Genomic DNA, 16,994 nt, shown 5'->3' with positions numbered 1-16,994 from the left:
TCACCTCATATGGCCTCACCAAACCCCTGCCTCAATTCACACTGCAGCTGGCCTTTTCTAAGGACTCCGGTGGGGAGGCTCTGCCTCACCTCACACACACACACACATAAATGAAAAAGTGTGTGTGTTTATGAGGCAAGGTGACTTTATCAGCCTTGCAACATTTATATATGTGCTTAAAAACACATGTATTTTGTCCTGTATATGGGTGCTTTTGTGTCTTATAACCTCCTCTCACAACTCCCCTCAGAGCAGGAGCCCCTCCCCCTCACTTTCCCGCCTCAGCAGAAAAAAAAATCACCCCACCCCCCTCTCTTTTCCTCCCTCAGCATATCCCGCCTCCCTCCGCCCCTGTTACCATGGCGCGACAAACAAGTCCCGCCTCCCGCTGTCGATCCCGTCTCTCTCCAGCCTCGGTGAGCAGTCTTGAGGGGGGCTGTCGCTCTCCCCGTTCCTTCGCCGCGATTGGTTGCCGTTCCCGCGCGCCGGTGTGTGGGCGGGGCTATGCGGCGCAACGTTCGGTCGCCATTGGTCAGAAGCAGCGCGCGCTCGGGCCCGCGTTGGGGTGTGGGCGGAGGCTCTGCCCCACGCTTGCCCCTCCCCTCCTCCCCTCCGCGGGCATTGGGGCGCGCGGCGGTGGTGGGCGGAGCGGGTGGCCTGTCCCGCCCCTTCTCAGCTATTGGCTGGCCACTATGCGCGTGCGCGTTGGTCGGCCGCCCGCCTCTCTGCATGCTGGTCGCACGCAAGACAGAGGAGACCAAAGAGGAGGGGGAGTCGGAGGAGGTCACGTGATCCGACGCCAAGATGGCCGCCGCCTCCTTGTTTTGATGAATAATCTCTGTGTGGGGAGGCAGCAGGAGGCACTGCAGCAGCGCCTGAGAAGCGGAGGGGGCAGCTTGGAGGGGCGCTGGTGCCTCGGGGCGTGCAGGCCCTCCTTGCTCTGGCTGGGGCAGTCGCTTCCCTTCTCCTTGCAGCTCCAGCAGGCACCAGAGGGGTGTGTGTGGGGTGGGGGCAGGGACCCTCTGGGCAGCTTGTGGGGGGCTGGTGTGCTCTGGGGAGCTCCAGCATCCCCAGCCAGGGGGGCGGCTTAGGGGGCGTAGCTGGGAGAGGCTCTTGTGCTTGCCCCCTGCCCCTGCTGTGAGCGCCAGGCAGCCACAGGGGCTTCTAGGACCAAGGCCCAGAGGGACCCACGTACCTGCTTCCCACCTGTCTCCCTCTATGGGACCACTGGGGTCGCTGGGGGTCAGAGCAGGCAGCCAGGGGTTTGGGGGAGACCCAGAGGCAGCCAGTGGTTGGGGCGTACCTTGGCTCTGTGCAGTCTAGGGTACGCAGAGGGCAGGTGGGGTAGGGGGTTGCTGGCATGCGAGGAGGTGTTCCAGGATAGAGAGGGAGAGGGTATTGGGGCTCTGGAGGGGGTTGCCTGCCAGTGATATATTAGGGGGCTGCCAGGGTTGGGGTTTGTAGGATATACCAGAGGCAGCTTGGGTCTTTAGGAGGCCCCAAGGAGTGTCTCCAAAGGGAGAAGAGCACCCAGGATCCTAGCAGGGTGTTGAGAGTCTGTGGAAGGAGGCCTTTGAAATTGGAGCTACAGCAAGGTTCAGGTCAGGTTCAGGAAGGGACAAGACCTGGAGGTGCAGTTTCCATAGAGGGGGTCAGCTGTGTGTGTAGGAGGGGGGTTTATGTGACTCTCTTTAGCTGACTGGTGAACTCGGAGAAGGAAGCTGTGTGTGCTCACGAGGGAAGTGCTTTCTGTGGTGGTGCTCTTAACCTCTGACTATGCAGTTCTGAGACATCCCTAGGGAAAGAGGCAGCGAGGCAGAGATTCCTTTAAAGACTCTCTCTCTCCCTGACAAGCACGTTCTTCAAGGGAAGCACAGAAACCCCCTTCCCCCAAACTCCTTTCACCATTAAGAGGAAAACAATGGAGGAGCTGAGCGCAGATGAGGTGAGTCTGGGGTTCCTTGATAAGGATGGAGGTTGTTGTGGGATTGGGAGTCTTGGTTTTGGGTTGCATGTTCACAAGTATATGGCTCTGTGGAAGAGGATTTTCAGTGGAACATTGAACAGGCATTTTGAGTCCTATAGCTGCATCTTTCATTACTGTGTCTGCATTCCAGTGAAATGTGCTGGCTAGGATAGGATTTTTCTGCTTTGGAAAAACACAGCAGTGATATAAATTTGCTGTGTATTGCTTTGTGTTTTTATTTTTTGACACACCTTCCCTAATTCATAAAAGTCTGCAATTATGTACTGGGTGGGGTCTTAATTCCTTTTCTGAATAATTTACCTGCATCTGTGTTGAGTAAGACTCCTCACCTCTTTCTTAGAGAGCGATTTATTTTTTAAATTCATATTGAGTTTAGGTCTGTTGAAAAGTCTGAAACAGGCTGTAGCCTTCTTTGTACTTACAGTCAACTTTTCAAGCTGTATTAATTGATACTGAGAAATGCACAACTGCTGTCTTCCATTTTGTACTCTTTTTGCTAAAGCATCTTTTGGAGAGATGCCACTGAGTTAGTCTATTGGTTTTACCTGTTGTGATGGTACTTCTTTGTTTGCCTAGTTTTGAACTTTGCTGTTGTTGAAGTTGCCAGCAGTAAGGCAGGTGGTATATGGGGACTGATGTTAAATCTCCTTTTTCACACTAACATGCTGTTCTCAGGTTAACTTGTAAAGCTTCTTTTTTCAGCAGCAGGCTTTGGGTTCAGGTTTTTCTTTCCATGACTGATTCAGAATTACAGGTTTTACTGGATGATACAGACAGTAGCGTGACAGGTGATAGTATTGCTGCTCCTGAAGTGTTTGGAAGGTTCTTGGATACTGTACTAACGAGATGTTCTTCCTGTCTTACTAAGAGGATGTCCTGTCTGTTACTCACACCTTGTGTTTTTGTTTACACTGTGTGACTACTAAGAATGCATCTAGCTTTTAATGGAAAGATCTCCCTGCCAGCCCATAGTGATAGCTGAACCTTGCTTAATTCCTGTATGTTCTGATCTATTTATTCCTCCACCTGCCTCCCCCCCCCAACTGTGGTGGCACTTTGTCATTTAAAGTGACAGAAGTACATGGGTCATGTCATCTGTACAAATCTTCATGGTAACTTTATTAGTTGGCAAGTTGACTTCAAACTTTGAACTTGTTTGTATCTTAGGGTGATGGTGCAATGCCTTGCAGTAAAGTGATTTTAAGTTTTATTCAGCTGTGTAGTGCAGTATTTCAGAGTTTGCATGATCAAAGTATTCACTTTGCATGATCCATCAGTTGGAAATACCACCAGAAATAAAGGGTGATCACCAGTTACTTCTAGGTTGAGAGGCCAGATGCGACAGGACAAACAGCAGCCAGTAAGAGGCTCAGGATGGATAGGAGGGATTTTTAGATTGGGTGAAAAGTATGCTTTGGAGCTCTGCCCACTGAGCCAAGCCTCCTACTGATGTTTGTCATGTTATGTCACTTCACTGCAAGACAGCAGATGTCTGGTGGTCCCTCAAGTACCACCAGACACCACCTCAAGTACCACTGGTTTAGAAACAGTGGTGTAGTGCAGTACAATGTACTTTCTGTGCTTGGAGGGTCTGACTAAGTGCTTTTAACATACCTTCAGACAATCTTTTTTGTTTTTTATAATTTTCTATGACTTTTTTGCTTTAGTGATTCTGAAAGCCATTGACAATAACAATTTAAAGATGTCATCTGTTAAGAGTTTATTTAAAAACTGGAATTATCAGTTTCAAAAACAAGAAAAACACAAGGTAGAACAATGGCACAGTATGTAAACTTCCAAATTGTCAGGTTAAATTGAGCAGAAAAGGCACTACAAAATAAATAGGTCCCAGGGTATGATCTGAGGGCATGTGACAACAATTTTGCTGCTGCCAAGCAGGTCTAGATCTGGTCAGGTCAGTACCTGAATGGGAGACAACCTGGGAACACCATATGCAACCTTAAATTCCATGGTGGAAGAAAAGAGGAAGTATAAATTCAAAATATGGTCTCCTACGAAAATGAGTCAATGGGCTAACCTGACTTCAGGTGGGAGTTAATTCCATATTCTTTGTTTGGGCCATGGAATAAACTATCTCTGCAAGCTTATGAATCCTTTTACATGATGAGTTCGTAAGAGTTTCCTATGGATAGGCATCTGTCAGGGCTGCCTGGAATCAAAACCATTCTGGTGGACTTTGCACATATGATAAGCAGAATTCTGGGAATTGCCATTCTTTAGCTTAAGGACATCTCGTTTCTAGTCCTCATTGTTGCTGTTATTTACAAATATACAGACAATGTCCTTAATGGGTATGCTTGTTTGGTAGATGTGAGTTCCTGTGCAACTTGCTGGCATTTCTGTGTGGGCTTCCCCATTCCATACACCTCAGGTGACCCCCCCCCCCCAATACCAAATACTCCTTTAAAGAACAGCTCCATTCTGCTTTAAATACCCAGGCTATTTTAAAACCTGCAGATCCAGTGTTCATTTGTAAAACAAGCCTATTGTCATATACTTGTGTTGAATAATTCTTAGCATAGAATTTGACCATTTGTTGAGTTCCATTTTTAATCCCAAATATGATCATGGCTTGTGTAAGCTCATGGAATCATGCAGTTGCAAATGAAATGAAACAGGTTGTCTTTATGACCCCTTTTCGACGTGCAGGAGAGACTTTGTGCTGTTGCAGTCACTTCCAATGTTTATGCAAAGTCATTCCCAAAACATAACAATCATGTTTGGGATATTGGTAATGATTTAGCAACCTTTCAGTGTTGCAATCCAGTCTGGGAACTTGTGCCTGCCAGTGGCTGGAGAGTGGTCTTTGCTTGCTACAAATGAGTAGGAAAAGAAAACTACATTTCCCATCAGACCCTGGAAAAGAGTGATAGTAATGCAAAAGAGGAGGGACCACTTTGGGAAGCATGTTTATTGTAACTGGAATAACAGGTCAGTATTGTATTCTAATGATTGTAGAGAATCTTTTATGGAATCTAAAATTTCGCAATCTAAAATCTGTGTCCCTCTCAATGTAAATTACTGGCTGTGTTATCAGAAGTACTGGCTGATGTAAATCAGAAGTGCTGTGTTACCAGTTCAGATTCAACAATGTGCAGAATTCAGTTTCTGGCCAGGACTTGGCCTTAGACCACACAACTTGGGAGTTCCAAGATGCTTTTTTCTTTTTGTCAGAAAAATGTTGCTTTGAAAAGACTTCAGTCACCCAGCAGGCTTCCTTTGCAGCTGCTTCAGTCAGATTTCACTCTCTCCTCTAAACCTGTGCAGTGTTCTTAGACTTGCCCATGCATAAGACACCAGGTTTGGAAATAACTCCTGGTCTGTGGTGAGTAAAAATCGCATCCAGGCAATTAGATTTCTTTCTTGCTAAGCCGGCAATAAGAGTGGATCCATAAGAGTGGATTGTTTTCCTTCATTCTTTTTTCCTTCATATCATAAATGTCTCAGATTTCCATTGGTATGCATAGGACTTTGGGTAAATAAACGTTGCAGACTGATCTTCGAGGAACAGTGTGTTTGCACATCTGTTTATCATTTAAGACTGGACAACATAGAACAAAGTATATTTTATTGTAGTATTTCATTTATGTTGCCTTTTCTCTATGGAACTCATGGTGATGTTCTTAGGTGGTCACCCATACAGACATTAGCCAGGCCTGCCTTGCTTCATGTCATGTGCCCTCAGACCATAGTTAGGTATATCTTACATAGACAGCAGCCTTAGAGAGTCATTAATGTGGATTTCTTACTGCAAAGGAAGTGGATTTCTTACTGTGGAAAGGCCCTGGGAGTCTGCATCTCAAAATGACTGCAGCAGAGTAAACACCCCCTCATGGAATTTACATACCTGACCTTTTTGCAGAGCAAAGAAGCAATCAAGCAAACTTATTCATAATTGCAACCAAAACCTCTGCAGTTCATCTCTACCTCTGAGAGGCCTGTTTCCAGTGGCTGAATATAAGGAGAGAAGAAATCTTTGAAAAAGCAAAAAAGATATATTGCCAAACATTCTTTATTTATGGCTCAGTTCAAGCCAGGTATTTGTACCACTGGCTGCCCCTGGAGAAAGCTTAGGCATTAGGAAGTGTGTTGGAGAGCTACAGGAAGTGGTTTTCAGGCTACATTTGGGCAAACACTGGGGCTCTGCAGAAGTTTACTGAAGTGAAAAAACCTCAGTAATGATTAACAGGCTTTCCTGAAAGACACCTTGCCCACCCACTGCACTTTCCTGAAATGCATAGTTGTGGGGGAGGCGTGTTTAAATGTGCCTTAAGATTTGCATTCCTGCATGGCAACATGCATACATGAACTGAGTGGGAGCTCTGTAGCTCTTTGGGGAATCATGTGCTTTGCATGCAGAAGGTCATTGTTTCAGTCCTTGGCATGTCCAGTTAAAAATGCATAAGGCAGAGACAGTCCTGAGCCTTTGTAAAGGTGATGGGAATCGGAAGAGACCTCTTGCAGGGGGCTAGCAATGCAATGGTTATAAGGAAGTTTCCAGATGTTGGGGGAAGGACTGTAGTTTGGTGACAGAGCAACTGCTTTGCATGCAGAAGTTCAGTCCCTGGCAGCACCTCCAGTTTGGGTTGGGGAGGACTTCCATTCTGGAACTCTGGACAAGTTGCTGCCCATCAGTGTTTAACAGTACTGGGCTAGATGAATAAAGGTTCTGGTTCAGCAGGAGATGGTTTCCTTTATTCCATATACTGGTATGTAGCCTAGACTGCTCCCTGGAATCCTCTGCAATATGGAAAACTTTCCCTGCTGCTAAAACGTTTGGAAGTTCCTGCTGGAGAATATCCTGGATAATGTCGGTGTTTTATAGATAAGTACGGGCTTAGGAACACAATGCATTTCTGCTATGTCCTATTTACTTAAATGTAAGGTATGTAATGGTTGTCTTACAGAGGCCTGCCTGGAAGTTGGAATTTACGTAGGTTGAAACAGATCATTCTTGCCAAACCAGTGCTATGGCACAGAGCAAAAACACAACAGATGTACTGTGCCTGCATGAAAGTGCTAATGTAGCCATCTGTTACTCAGGGAGCTGGTGTATTTATATCCTGCTTTCTCTTTCATATTGTGGGACACCTAAGGTGGCTAACCACAAAAATTTAAAATGCGATTTTAAAGTTAAAAAATTACAAGAATGTACTACACGCTTTCTCTCTGCTTGGTTGTGCATTTTGTTGTTGTGAAACGTCTTCTGAGTAATCCAGCACAGTCCTTTTGCCCTGAGGTGCCTACAGTCTGAAACTTCAGCAGTGGGGCAAAAGGGGGGAGGAGAGAAGAGGCAGGCAAGGAGAACAAGCAAGAGGTGTGTGGTGGTGAAATGAAAGAAGCAAGAGATTGAAGGCAGGCCACTGCAGTGAGAGGCCCTTTGTTATGCCAGCAGTCCTGGGGGGCAGTGGCACAGATTATCACATCTCAGTGTGATTATTTCTGTAACACTTCCAGATGTGTCAAGAACTTGTTCTCCTGACTTTCCTTATTTTCATGCGCCGCCTGTGTTCCTAATTTTTTAACAAGGGACCGGGACTGAGTCACAGACCTACCTGGCTTGTGCTGCGTGTTGTGTTCACTGGAGCTGTGGGCAGGGTGGCACATTGCAGCTGTGATTGTTCCACTTTGGCAGGCAAGTCGCAATTTGCTTGTATGTGTGTGCGCACTGTGAGAGTTGTTTCTGTGGCACTTTATGTGAAAGCAGTAGCCCTGTGAGATGGTTCGTTTGGGTCTACTTGTTTAGGATTGAGGCTCAGGGAACTTGCTTGGGGCCACCTCCAAGTTCATGGCAGAGGCAAGTTGGAACTGAAGAACTCTTAACTTGTAACTTGGTCTGTAGCATGTGTAATGGGAGCCTTTGTGTTTCCTGGTTGTTTGTGCTGTAAATTGGCATGTGTTGCATGCAGAATGGGGAATTTGAATATCTGGGTGTCTTCTGTTTGCATGAAGTAGGAAAAGTAATTTTCATGCAGGAAAACATCAGTTTTATGGGAGGTCTGCATCTCCTGTAAATCTGTGGATTGCAGGACTGGAAAACCTCCTGCCTGAGACACTGGAGAATCTAATCTCTGTTAGTCAGAATAGACAGTTTGGCTGGATGGACTGATGACCTGACCCTGGAGGCAGATTTGTGTGCCCAATGTTATTTTGTTATGACCTGTATTTACCAAGGCTGGCAGGTAGAAGTAACTACAGGTCTAGCCTTGTTATACAAGGATTTTTTATACACGGATTTGACTCCACACAAATGGCCACTGCAAATGAGAAGGAATGTGCTAATCCCTGGAGAAGGGGAAAAATGCATCCCTTTAAAATCAGTTAAAAAACTGAACAGTCCTTTAACAATAGTGCAGAGAGAGAGAGAGAGCGCGCGCGCGCGCAGCTGGCTGACAATCAATCCTTCTCTCTCCAGGCAACCCCTCCCTTCCCCTGAGCATTGGTGAAGGGAGGGGCTGAGTGTAAGCTCTCAGCTCTTTGTAAGCTCTTGGAGGAGGACTGTTTGATGGATTGTCTTTTTAGGGACTCTTGTCTTGCATCACAAAGGTCAGCAAGGCTGTATTTAAATCACCAGAACAAAGAAACTTTGTTTTTTAAATGGATTTGCTATAGTGCAGTTTTTTGCCATCCACTTGAGTGCTTGGAACAGAACCCACGCGAATAATGAGGCTATAATGAGACTCGACCTGTATATACAAAATAGCTACATTTGAAAAAAACAGATCATGAACTGTAAGTCACTCCACTGGTTCTGCTTGAGTCTGGATCAAGCCACAGATCAATTTGCAACATATGTGAGATGTTGTGCATTGCTATGATTGGTAGGGCCTACCATCTGCTGCCACAGCTCATCCACTGCATGACTAGATGTGCGTGTTGGCATTGACCATTGCTGTACGTGGCAGCGAGAGCATTGCTGTATGAGTGAGTTGGGGGAGTGTGTTACCAGCAGAGGAGGTGGTGCCAGAGGAGGAGATCCAAGTGATAGTTCGGGTCCAGGAGTGTGGGTGAGGTGGCAGAGGAGAAACTGAAGGCTGTTCTGAGCACATGAGAGAGTGCTGAAGCTTTGTTCATAATTCTTATTTAGCAACAGTATTTAAAAGGCTGGATTGTCCACATTTGTCCAGGGTCCTAGGAAACTGACTTGGATATTATTATTTTTAATTGCTTTTTTATTTTATTGTCTTGCCCAAATGATTGCTATAAGGGTAAAATGGGAAGGACTGTGTACATCAATTTCCCTTGTTAAAAAAAGGAAACGTGATGTACACAGTCCCTCCTCCCATTTTACCCTTATAGCTGTCATTTGGGGGCAGGGTAGGCTAAGAAATGATGGCTGGCCCAGTAGGTTTTCATTATACATTTAGCAGGTATTTGAACCTGTGTCTTCAGTTTTGGGAAACCCAGGAGAATGAACATAGGATGTTGTTGGTGAATGGGGGGAGGGGGTATTAGATGATTACGAGTGCTTTATTTTACTGTGTGTGTGTTCTGAATGTTTAATGTTTGGTTGCTGTTTCGTATTTCCATTATCTATGCCAATAAAGGTCTTATGTATGTATGTATGTTGCCTCCCTATTGGAAGCTCTCTACCTTATCCCCCTCCCCGTTTATGACCCCTTCTGCCCCTGTTGCCAATTAACACTTGGTAGGCTAGCCCAAAGCTGGAGGTGTTCCAGAAGGTGATGGGGAGTAGATGGCAGGATCAGTCACCAGTCCTCTTTCCCCCTACTACCTCTATCTGTAGCAACAGCAGTGGAGCAGGTCTGTCACCTATCTAGTGTGCAGTTTCTGGGCACCACTGAGGGGAGTGGCTGGTGCACACAAGTGCTTTTTCAAAGCATGGGGGGAGTGCACCATTGATGGAGGTTCTTACTGGACATCCCTACTTGTAAGATGCCAAAAGGATGCCTGGCTCATCAGAGAGAATCAAAAAATCCCAAATGTCTTGCTTAGAGACGACTAATAGTGTTAAACCTTGTTCTGTAGCCGTTGAAGCTGGATTCAGTGATAACTGCTGCTTGGCAAAACGGATTTAACTTGTCTCAAGCCAAAATGATGGTAAGATACCACTCTCTGATGATTAGCTGCTGGCGAGTGGTTGCTATCTGTGCCAGATGGCAGAGTGTCGACAAAGTATCATAATGGACAACCTCGCATCGCACCAACCCAGCACCACAAATGCAGAAACAATAACATAGGTAATGAATGTTGCCTGTCGAGTTGCAGTTAGCTTATTTGCGTGATGTGCTACTTTGTCTTGTCTGCTCCGTACAGTCATTGAAACGTTTGCTCAAAGGATGGATTTGGTCTAGTGAAGCCATGCAGAGTTGGATTTGAAATGCTTACAGTTTAATTCACTTGCTTTGATTTGAGGGCTAATCTGCCTTCGTGGAAGGCAAACTCCTGCTGTTCATAAACAGGCTTTTAAGACCTGCCCTTTCATGGATCTGATAACAGGTGGGGAATTACTTTGCTGGAAGCTTAAGGTTCAGAAGGATGGTGTGAACTCCATTGCTCAAGGCTACAGATTGAACCTTCCACCACCTTCTAATTATAGTGCCACTCTGAGCGGGGGAATGGACACCTCACCATGTTTTCCTCATGTTCTGTATCAGTTTCTGGGAAAACCCTGTTTAGAAATCTCTCTGGGAAAGGATAGAATTCCAGCTGTTAAAATTGCTAGAACATTCAGGAGTTTGCTGCCTAAGGGAGTGGAAATACGTTCTCTCTGACGGGAGAAAGCCCCACAACACTCCATTTTGGTAACTTCAAGCCAACCGGGAAAGAGGAAGAGATTTTAAGTGTATGGTGCTGAGTATAGTATTGGCAACCTTCAGTCTCGAAAGACTATGGTATCGCGCTCTGAAAGGTGGTTCTGGCACAGCGTCTAGTGTGGCTGAAAAGGCCAATCCGGGAGTGACAATCCCTTCCACACCGGGAGCAAGTGCAGTCTGTCCCTGGTCTGTCTCCCTGGCTATGGGCCTTCCTTCTTTGCCTCTTAGCCTCAGACTGTTGGCAAAGTGTCTCTTCAAACTGGGAAAGGCCATGCTGCACAGCCTGCCTCCAAGCGGGCCGCTCAGAGGCCAGGGTTTCCCACTTGTTGAGGTCCATCCCTAAGGCCTTCAGATCCCTCTTGCAGATGTCCTTGTATCGCAGCTGTGGTCTACCTGTAGGGCGCTTTCCTTGCACGAGTTCTCCATAGAGGAGATCCTTTGGGATCCGGCCATCATCCATTCTCACGACATGACCAAGCCAACGCAGGCGTCTCTGTTTCAGCAGTGAATACATGCTAGGGATTCCAGCACGTTCCAGGACTGTGTTGCTTGGAACTTTGTCCTGCCAGGTGATGCCGAGGATGCGTCGGAGGCAGCGCATGTGGAAAGCGCTCAGTTTCCTCTCCTGTTGTGGGCGAAGAGTCCATGACTCGCTGCAGTACAGAAGTGTACTCAGGACGCAAGCTCTGTAGACCTGGATCTTGGTATGTTCCGTCAGCTTCTTGTTGGACCAGACTCTCTTTGTGAGTCTGGAAAACGTGGTAGCTGCTTTACCGATGCGCCTGTTTAGCTCGGCATCGAGAGAATGAGTGTCGGAGATCGTTGAGCCAAGGTACACAAAGTCATGGACAACCTCCAGTTCATGCTCAGAGATTGTAATGCAGGGAGGTGAGTCCACATCCTGAACCATGACCTGTGTTTTCTTCAGCCGCATTGAAGACAGTGGGGCTTACTTAGAGGACTGTGCTGTTGGTGCCATGGCTGGTCTGATGTAGCAGGTTAGGGGACGGGCTACAAGCTGTGATGATCCAGCAACATCTCAGCGCAGCTGGGACCTTAACAAGGTGGCCTTTGGCAACCTGCTCTCAGCAGCGCCATCTGGGAGGGTTACTATGATAATGTATGTAGAATATTTAACATGCTATTATAGTGTGTACTATAAGGAGGAGATCCATAGGGGCCAGGGCGCCTTACCCAGGGGTAAGGGGAAGTGGTGAAGTGGCTTGTTTTAGACTAGGACTAGGGAAACCCAAGTTCACATCCACTCTCAGCCCTGGCACTCACTAAGTAATGATGCCAGGTATTCCTTACTGCCTCATATGCCTCAAAGGGTTGGCATCCTCATAAAAGGTGTGTGTGTGTGGGGGGGGGGGGCTGTATGAGGCTCCTCTGAAAAAACAATGGGATAAAAATGTAGTAATATACATTCATTTTAAAACTTACCTTGCCTCTTTTCTCCAGTTCCCTTCAAAATATAGGAAAGCTGCTCCCCCTCAGCTTCAGTCTTCTTAATCTGGAATATGGAGATTGTTGTTAGTATGTTATGTAATGGAATAAAAGGCCTATATGTAAATCATAAAGTAGTAATACATTCATTAAAATGAGTCCCTTCGGGGAGAAAGGCGGGGTAAAAATAAAGTTATTATTATTATTATTATTATTATTATTAAAAAAAAATTCTCCATTTCAGACTTTATACAAAAGCTTGACTTGTAGCAGTTTGAGGTTCAGTACAGTTTATTCGCACTGTGATTGGTTTGAAACAAACCAGAGCACACTTCAGTTTCAGATCCTGGCTGTTGGACTAACCACAGTTTGCCAAGTTCAGATGTAGTTCAGAAACTACTCTTTAGTTAAACTTGAAAGCTGAAGCTTTTTATCTCTGCATGCGAAGGGGGAGAATGCACGAGTCTGAGGGTTACTGTGGCTTACTCATCATCTTAACCCAATCAGTGGAATATGCCGAACAGTTAAAATGCAGCCAAAATTCTTCCCCCAATCAAGACATGCGTAGCACAATCCTAAGCTGCACTTGGGCCAGCGCGAGCCCAGGAGGGTCGCAAACGTGCCTTAAAGCAAGTTTGCGCCTCCTCATGAGCAAGCCGTGCTGGTGCACGGAGGCTGAATCAAGCCTTCATGGCGGCTTGCATGGCAAGCCTTGCGTGGGCCCAGCTGGGCTGATGCAAGGCTCTGGTGGGTGGGGAGAGCAGGTGGTGGGTGGCCGGGGGGGGGGGGTCAGGTGGGCGGGAAGCAGGAGGTGAGGCTGGGATCTGGCTGTTAAGCTGGATCCCAACCCCTGTTCCTGAGGAGTTTGACTTCAAGCCGCTCCACTCTCCTTGGACTTGTGCCATCTCCAGAGGTGGTGTGGGTCCGAGGAGACCCATAGGGGCCATGGCGCCTTACCCAGGGGTAAGGGGAAAAGTTTCCCCTTGCCTCTGGCTGAGCCGATTCTGGCCCCTTTCCTGTGCTGGATACAGTGCAAGCCTCTTGACTTGTCAGTTCCAGAGCAGGGTTGGATTGTGCCCTAAGTCACAGAACATTGTGCCTTTTTGCCCAGTAACATTATATAGAGGCAAAAAAGAGAGGATAGCGTCCTGTTAAATGCCAAGTATTCTTTTTGGAAGCCAGACCAGTTACCTAGATGCTGGCCCCACACGGGGTAGTAGAAGTGGAGCCTGTTTATCCACAGAATTTTCATCTGCTGATCTGGCTCAATGCTGGTCCTCTAGACCTTTGTTGAGCCAGACCTGGCTCCACCCGAGCCCACCAAAGAGGACCGGAGCTGTGTTCCAGTCTCCTCCCGAGTGCTTTTGGAAGCCCAGAGAGGCAGCATGCATCCGCCCACTTCCTCTGCAGGCTTCAGAATGCCCATAGTAGTGTAAAAATGCCACTTCTGGTTTCCCTTTTCACCTTTTGAGGCATTCTGAGGCCAGGGAAGCCCCTGGAAGGTTTCCCCAGGTCGCAGAGTGCCTTAAAACAGTGGTTCTCAAACTCTTAGCACTGGGACCCACTTTATAGAATGAGAAACTATCAGGACCCACCTGAAATGATGTCATGACTAGAAGTGACATAATCAGGCAGGAAAATTTTGACAATCCTAGGCTGCAATCCTACCCACACTTATCCAGGAGTAAGTCCCATTGACTATCATTGTTAAAAGCATATGCAGAGTAGCCTGTAAAAGTACAGCTCTATAACATTTCCCCAAATGCAGTCACATACCATGGGAGCATCAAGTCTAATATATTAAAAATAAAATATTGAACGGATGGGGATCCACCTGAAATTGGCTCTCATTGCACCTAGTGGGTCCCAACTCACAGTTTGGGAAACACTTCCTTGAAAGGCTAAAAAAGTCACTTCTGGTTTCCTGAGGCAGTGGGGGGATCCATGGTATTTGGTATCAGCAGGGGGTCTGAGATTCCCCTTGGATACCGAGGCACCACCAGTATGTAAAAATTTTAACAGACAGCTACTGGGATTGAACTTTGAAGAGCCTGGTTGAGACTCAGTACCTGCAGTGTTATTTCCCATCTTGCAAGCTCAGCAAATGAGTGCCTCTTTTGTAAGGGACAAAGTTATTTTGGTCAGACCTTGTTGTAGTTCATCATCTTGTATGGGTGGGGAGGCCTCTGAAGCACTTACAGATGTGTGTTGAATATTATTAGATGAATAAGGCTGCATCTTAATCATTTTTATTGCCATCATTTGTTCCCTTCTTGCAGGGACCTTGATGGCTGTAGTGAATGGCAATCAGCCTTTTGCCCAAATTTCATAGGTGCTGTGTAGGTGCCAGTTTTCCTCAAAGTGATTTGACCATTTTCTTATGGTCCTTCTACCTTCTTTACAATTTTGTGACATCCTTTTCTTTGGAACAAAAACTAGCTGGATGGCTTGAAGGGTAGCGAGATGTGGCAAGGTCCAGCCCTAGAAGGCAGAAGAGACGGCAAGTACCTTGACCTGGGGAGGAGGGCAGGGGAAGAGGCAGGCAATGAAGGGGGTTGCTTTGTGTCTCCTCTGGTTGCTCAGGCTCAGGGAGTGCAGCAGATAGTGGAGCCCTATAGCGTGCAGTAGTGGCTTTCCCGAGTCACCCAACTGCAAGGAGCAGGAGCATTGTGATCGGTAGTGTTAACATCACGGCTTGAATTCCCTGCAGTTCTGTCCTCCAACCAGCAGCATGGCGGCATAAGAAACTTTCTTGGGTAGATGTTGGTTAATCTTATATATGTTTTAAACTCCAGTCTTCTCTACTTTTTGGGATTCTGGAGGAATAAACCACAATATAGAGCAGGGGTACCCATACACCGGCCCGGGAGCCATTTGCGGCCCTTGGGGGCTCTCAATCTCAAAAAGGGGGATTTTTTTTCTCAATCTCAAAAAGGGGGATTTGCGGCCCTTGGGGGCTCTCAATCCGGCTCTAGGGGAGCCTGCAGTCTCCAATGAGCCAGTGGCCCTTCAGAGACTTGCTAGAGCCTGTGCTGGCCTGACGCAACTGCTCTCAGCATGAGGATGACTGTTTGACCTCTCACATGAGCTGTGAGACGAGGGCTCCCTCCACTGCATACTGTTTCCCATCTCTGATGTAGCAATGGCAGCAAAGAAAAGGCCGGCTTTGCTTTGTGCAAGACCTTTTACAGGCCTTGAGCTACTGCAAGACCTTCATTCATTCATATAAGTTCCATCTCTAAAAAATTCATTTATGTAATTTTATTCAAATTTTAAAAGTAAATTGATTCTTTTTTTCTCCCGGCCCCCGACAGTGTCAGAGAGATGATGTGGCCCTCCTGCCAAAATGTTTGGACACCTCTGATAGAGAGCAAGGGTATGTTAACCCTGTTCTGTGCACTTCTGTTGCAGATCCGTCGAAGGCGCCTTGCCCGGCTTGCTGGTGGGCCCTCATCCCAGCCCACCACACCACTTACATCCCCGCAGAGGGAAAACCCACCAGGACCACCTGTAGCAGCACCATCCCCTGGAGCATCGCATAATCTTGGGCTAAATGTTCACAGCATGACCCCTGCTACCTCTCCGATTGGTGCATCAGGTAAGTCACAGTTTAATGGCTCTAATATTTTAATACGTTGGGGCTGGGAAAATCCTGGGCACTTGGTTCCCAGGCTACTTAAAGAAATGATTGCTGGTTCCCTAGAAATTCAGAATAGGCTCTCATGAAGGAGTGTTTCATGTTCATTATTACACTGGTAGATGAACTTAATTTTAAATTGACAGTGTGATGGGAGAGTTGGGAAATTTCACTTACGTTTCTTCCTTTTTCTTTCTTGAAGTATTGAATGGAATTACACAATATGTGTGAAGGAAGCAATTCATGTGAATCTATCCATGGACAGTTTTGACACTATTCTCTTCCACAGGAGCTCTTTGGCTTCTAAGGTTACTAGCCCTTTAAGGTTATATCCTCCTCCCCAATTCAAACTGGGGATGTCATTCTCTTAGCTGCTGTACTCACCACCATATGCACAACATGCTGCTACCATCTGTAGTGTCCCTTCCAACCAAACTTCAGAGTGTATTGGGGAGTCCTGCCTCCCAGGTTTTTAACAGATAGGTGGACTCATACCAGAGGAGTTGGTCCTTCAATTGAACATAAGAAGAGCCTTGCTGAATCAGACCAAAGGCCCATCTAGTCCAGCTCCGTGTATCTCTCAGTGGCCCACCAAATACTTCAAGACACAACCTGCATCCTGGTGCCCATCTCGAAAACCAGGAGCTTGCACATACCTATCATGACGTAACCTGTGATGAACTTGTAACCTGTGATGAACTTTTCCTCCAGAAATTTGTCCAATCCCCTTTTAAAGGCATCTAGGCAAGATGCCATCACTACTTCCTGTGGCAAGGAGTTTCACAGACTAATTATATACTGGATAAAGAAATACTTTCTTTTGTCTGTCTTGGCCCTAAGCCATTTATGGCATTAAAGGGGGATTGTGCCCAGACACAGACTGATAACTAGTGACAGTTTTTTATACAGGTCCAACCTTGTTATACATGGATTTTTTTATACATGGATACTGCAAATGAGAAGGAATGTACTGATCCCTGGAGAAGGGGGAAAAACCCATCCCTTTAAAATCACAGTTTAAAAAATGGCTTTTTACTGTTGTAGAGAGATAATCATGCAAGTGATTTTTACAGGTATAACTTAATTATCCACAGATTTTTTTTATGGGGGTGGGGGTGGGGAGGAG

At 46.5% G+C, this 16,994-nt stretch overlaps 1 protein-coding gene across 1 annotated transcript in view; it reads left to right on the top strand.

The window, feature by feature from the left end:
- The first annotated feature begins 1,087 nt into the window (after nt 1–1,087).
- UBE4B (ubiquitination factor E4B) overlaps nt 1,088–16,994 on the top strand; it is a 56,799-nt gene continuing 40,892 nt past the window's right edge. The window contains exons 1-2 of the mRNA XM_066637508.1: nt 1,088–1,945; nt 15,643–15,829. Of these exons, the coding sequence (XP_066493605.1) occupies nt 1,922–1,945; nt 15,643–15,829 (211 nt within the window). The 5' untranslated portion in view covers nt 1,088–1,921. The remainder of the gene's footprint in view (nt 1,946–15,642; nt 15,830–16,994) is intronic.

Source organism: Tiliqua scincoides, chromosome 9 (genome assembly GCF_035046505.1).
Source record: "Tiliqua scincoides isolate rTilSci1 chromosome 9, rTilSci1.hap2, whole genome shotgun sequence".
Lineage (NCBI taxonomy): Eukaryota > Metazoa > Chordata > Lepidosauria > Squamata > Scincidae > Tiliqua > Tiliqua scincoides.
Note: the sequence above shows the minus strand (reverse complement) of the source record. Positions and strands in the feature narration are given on the sequence as shown.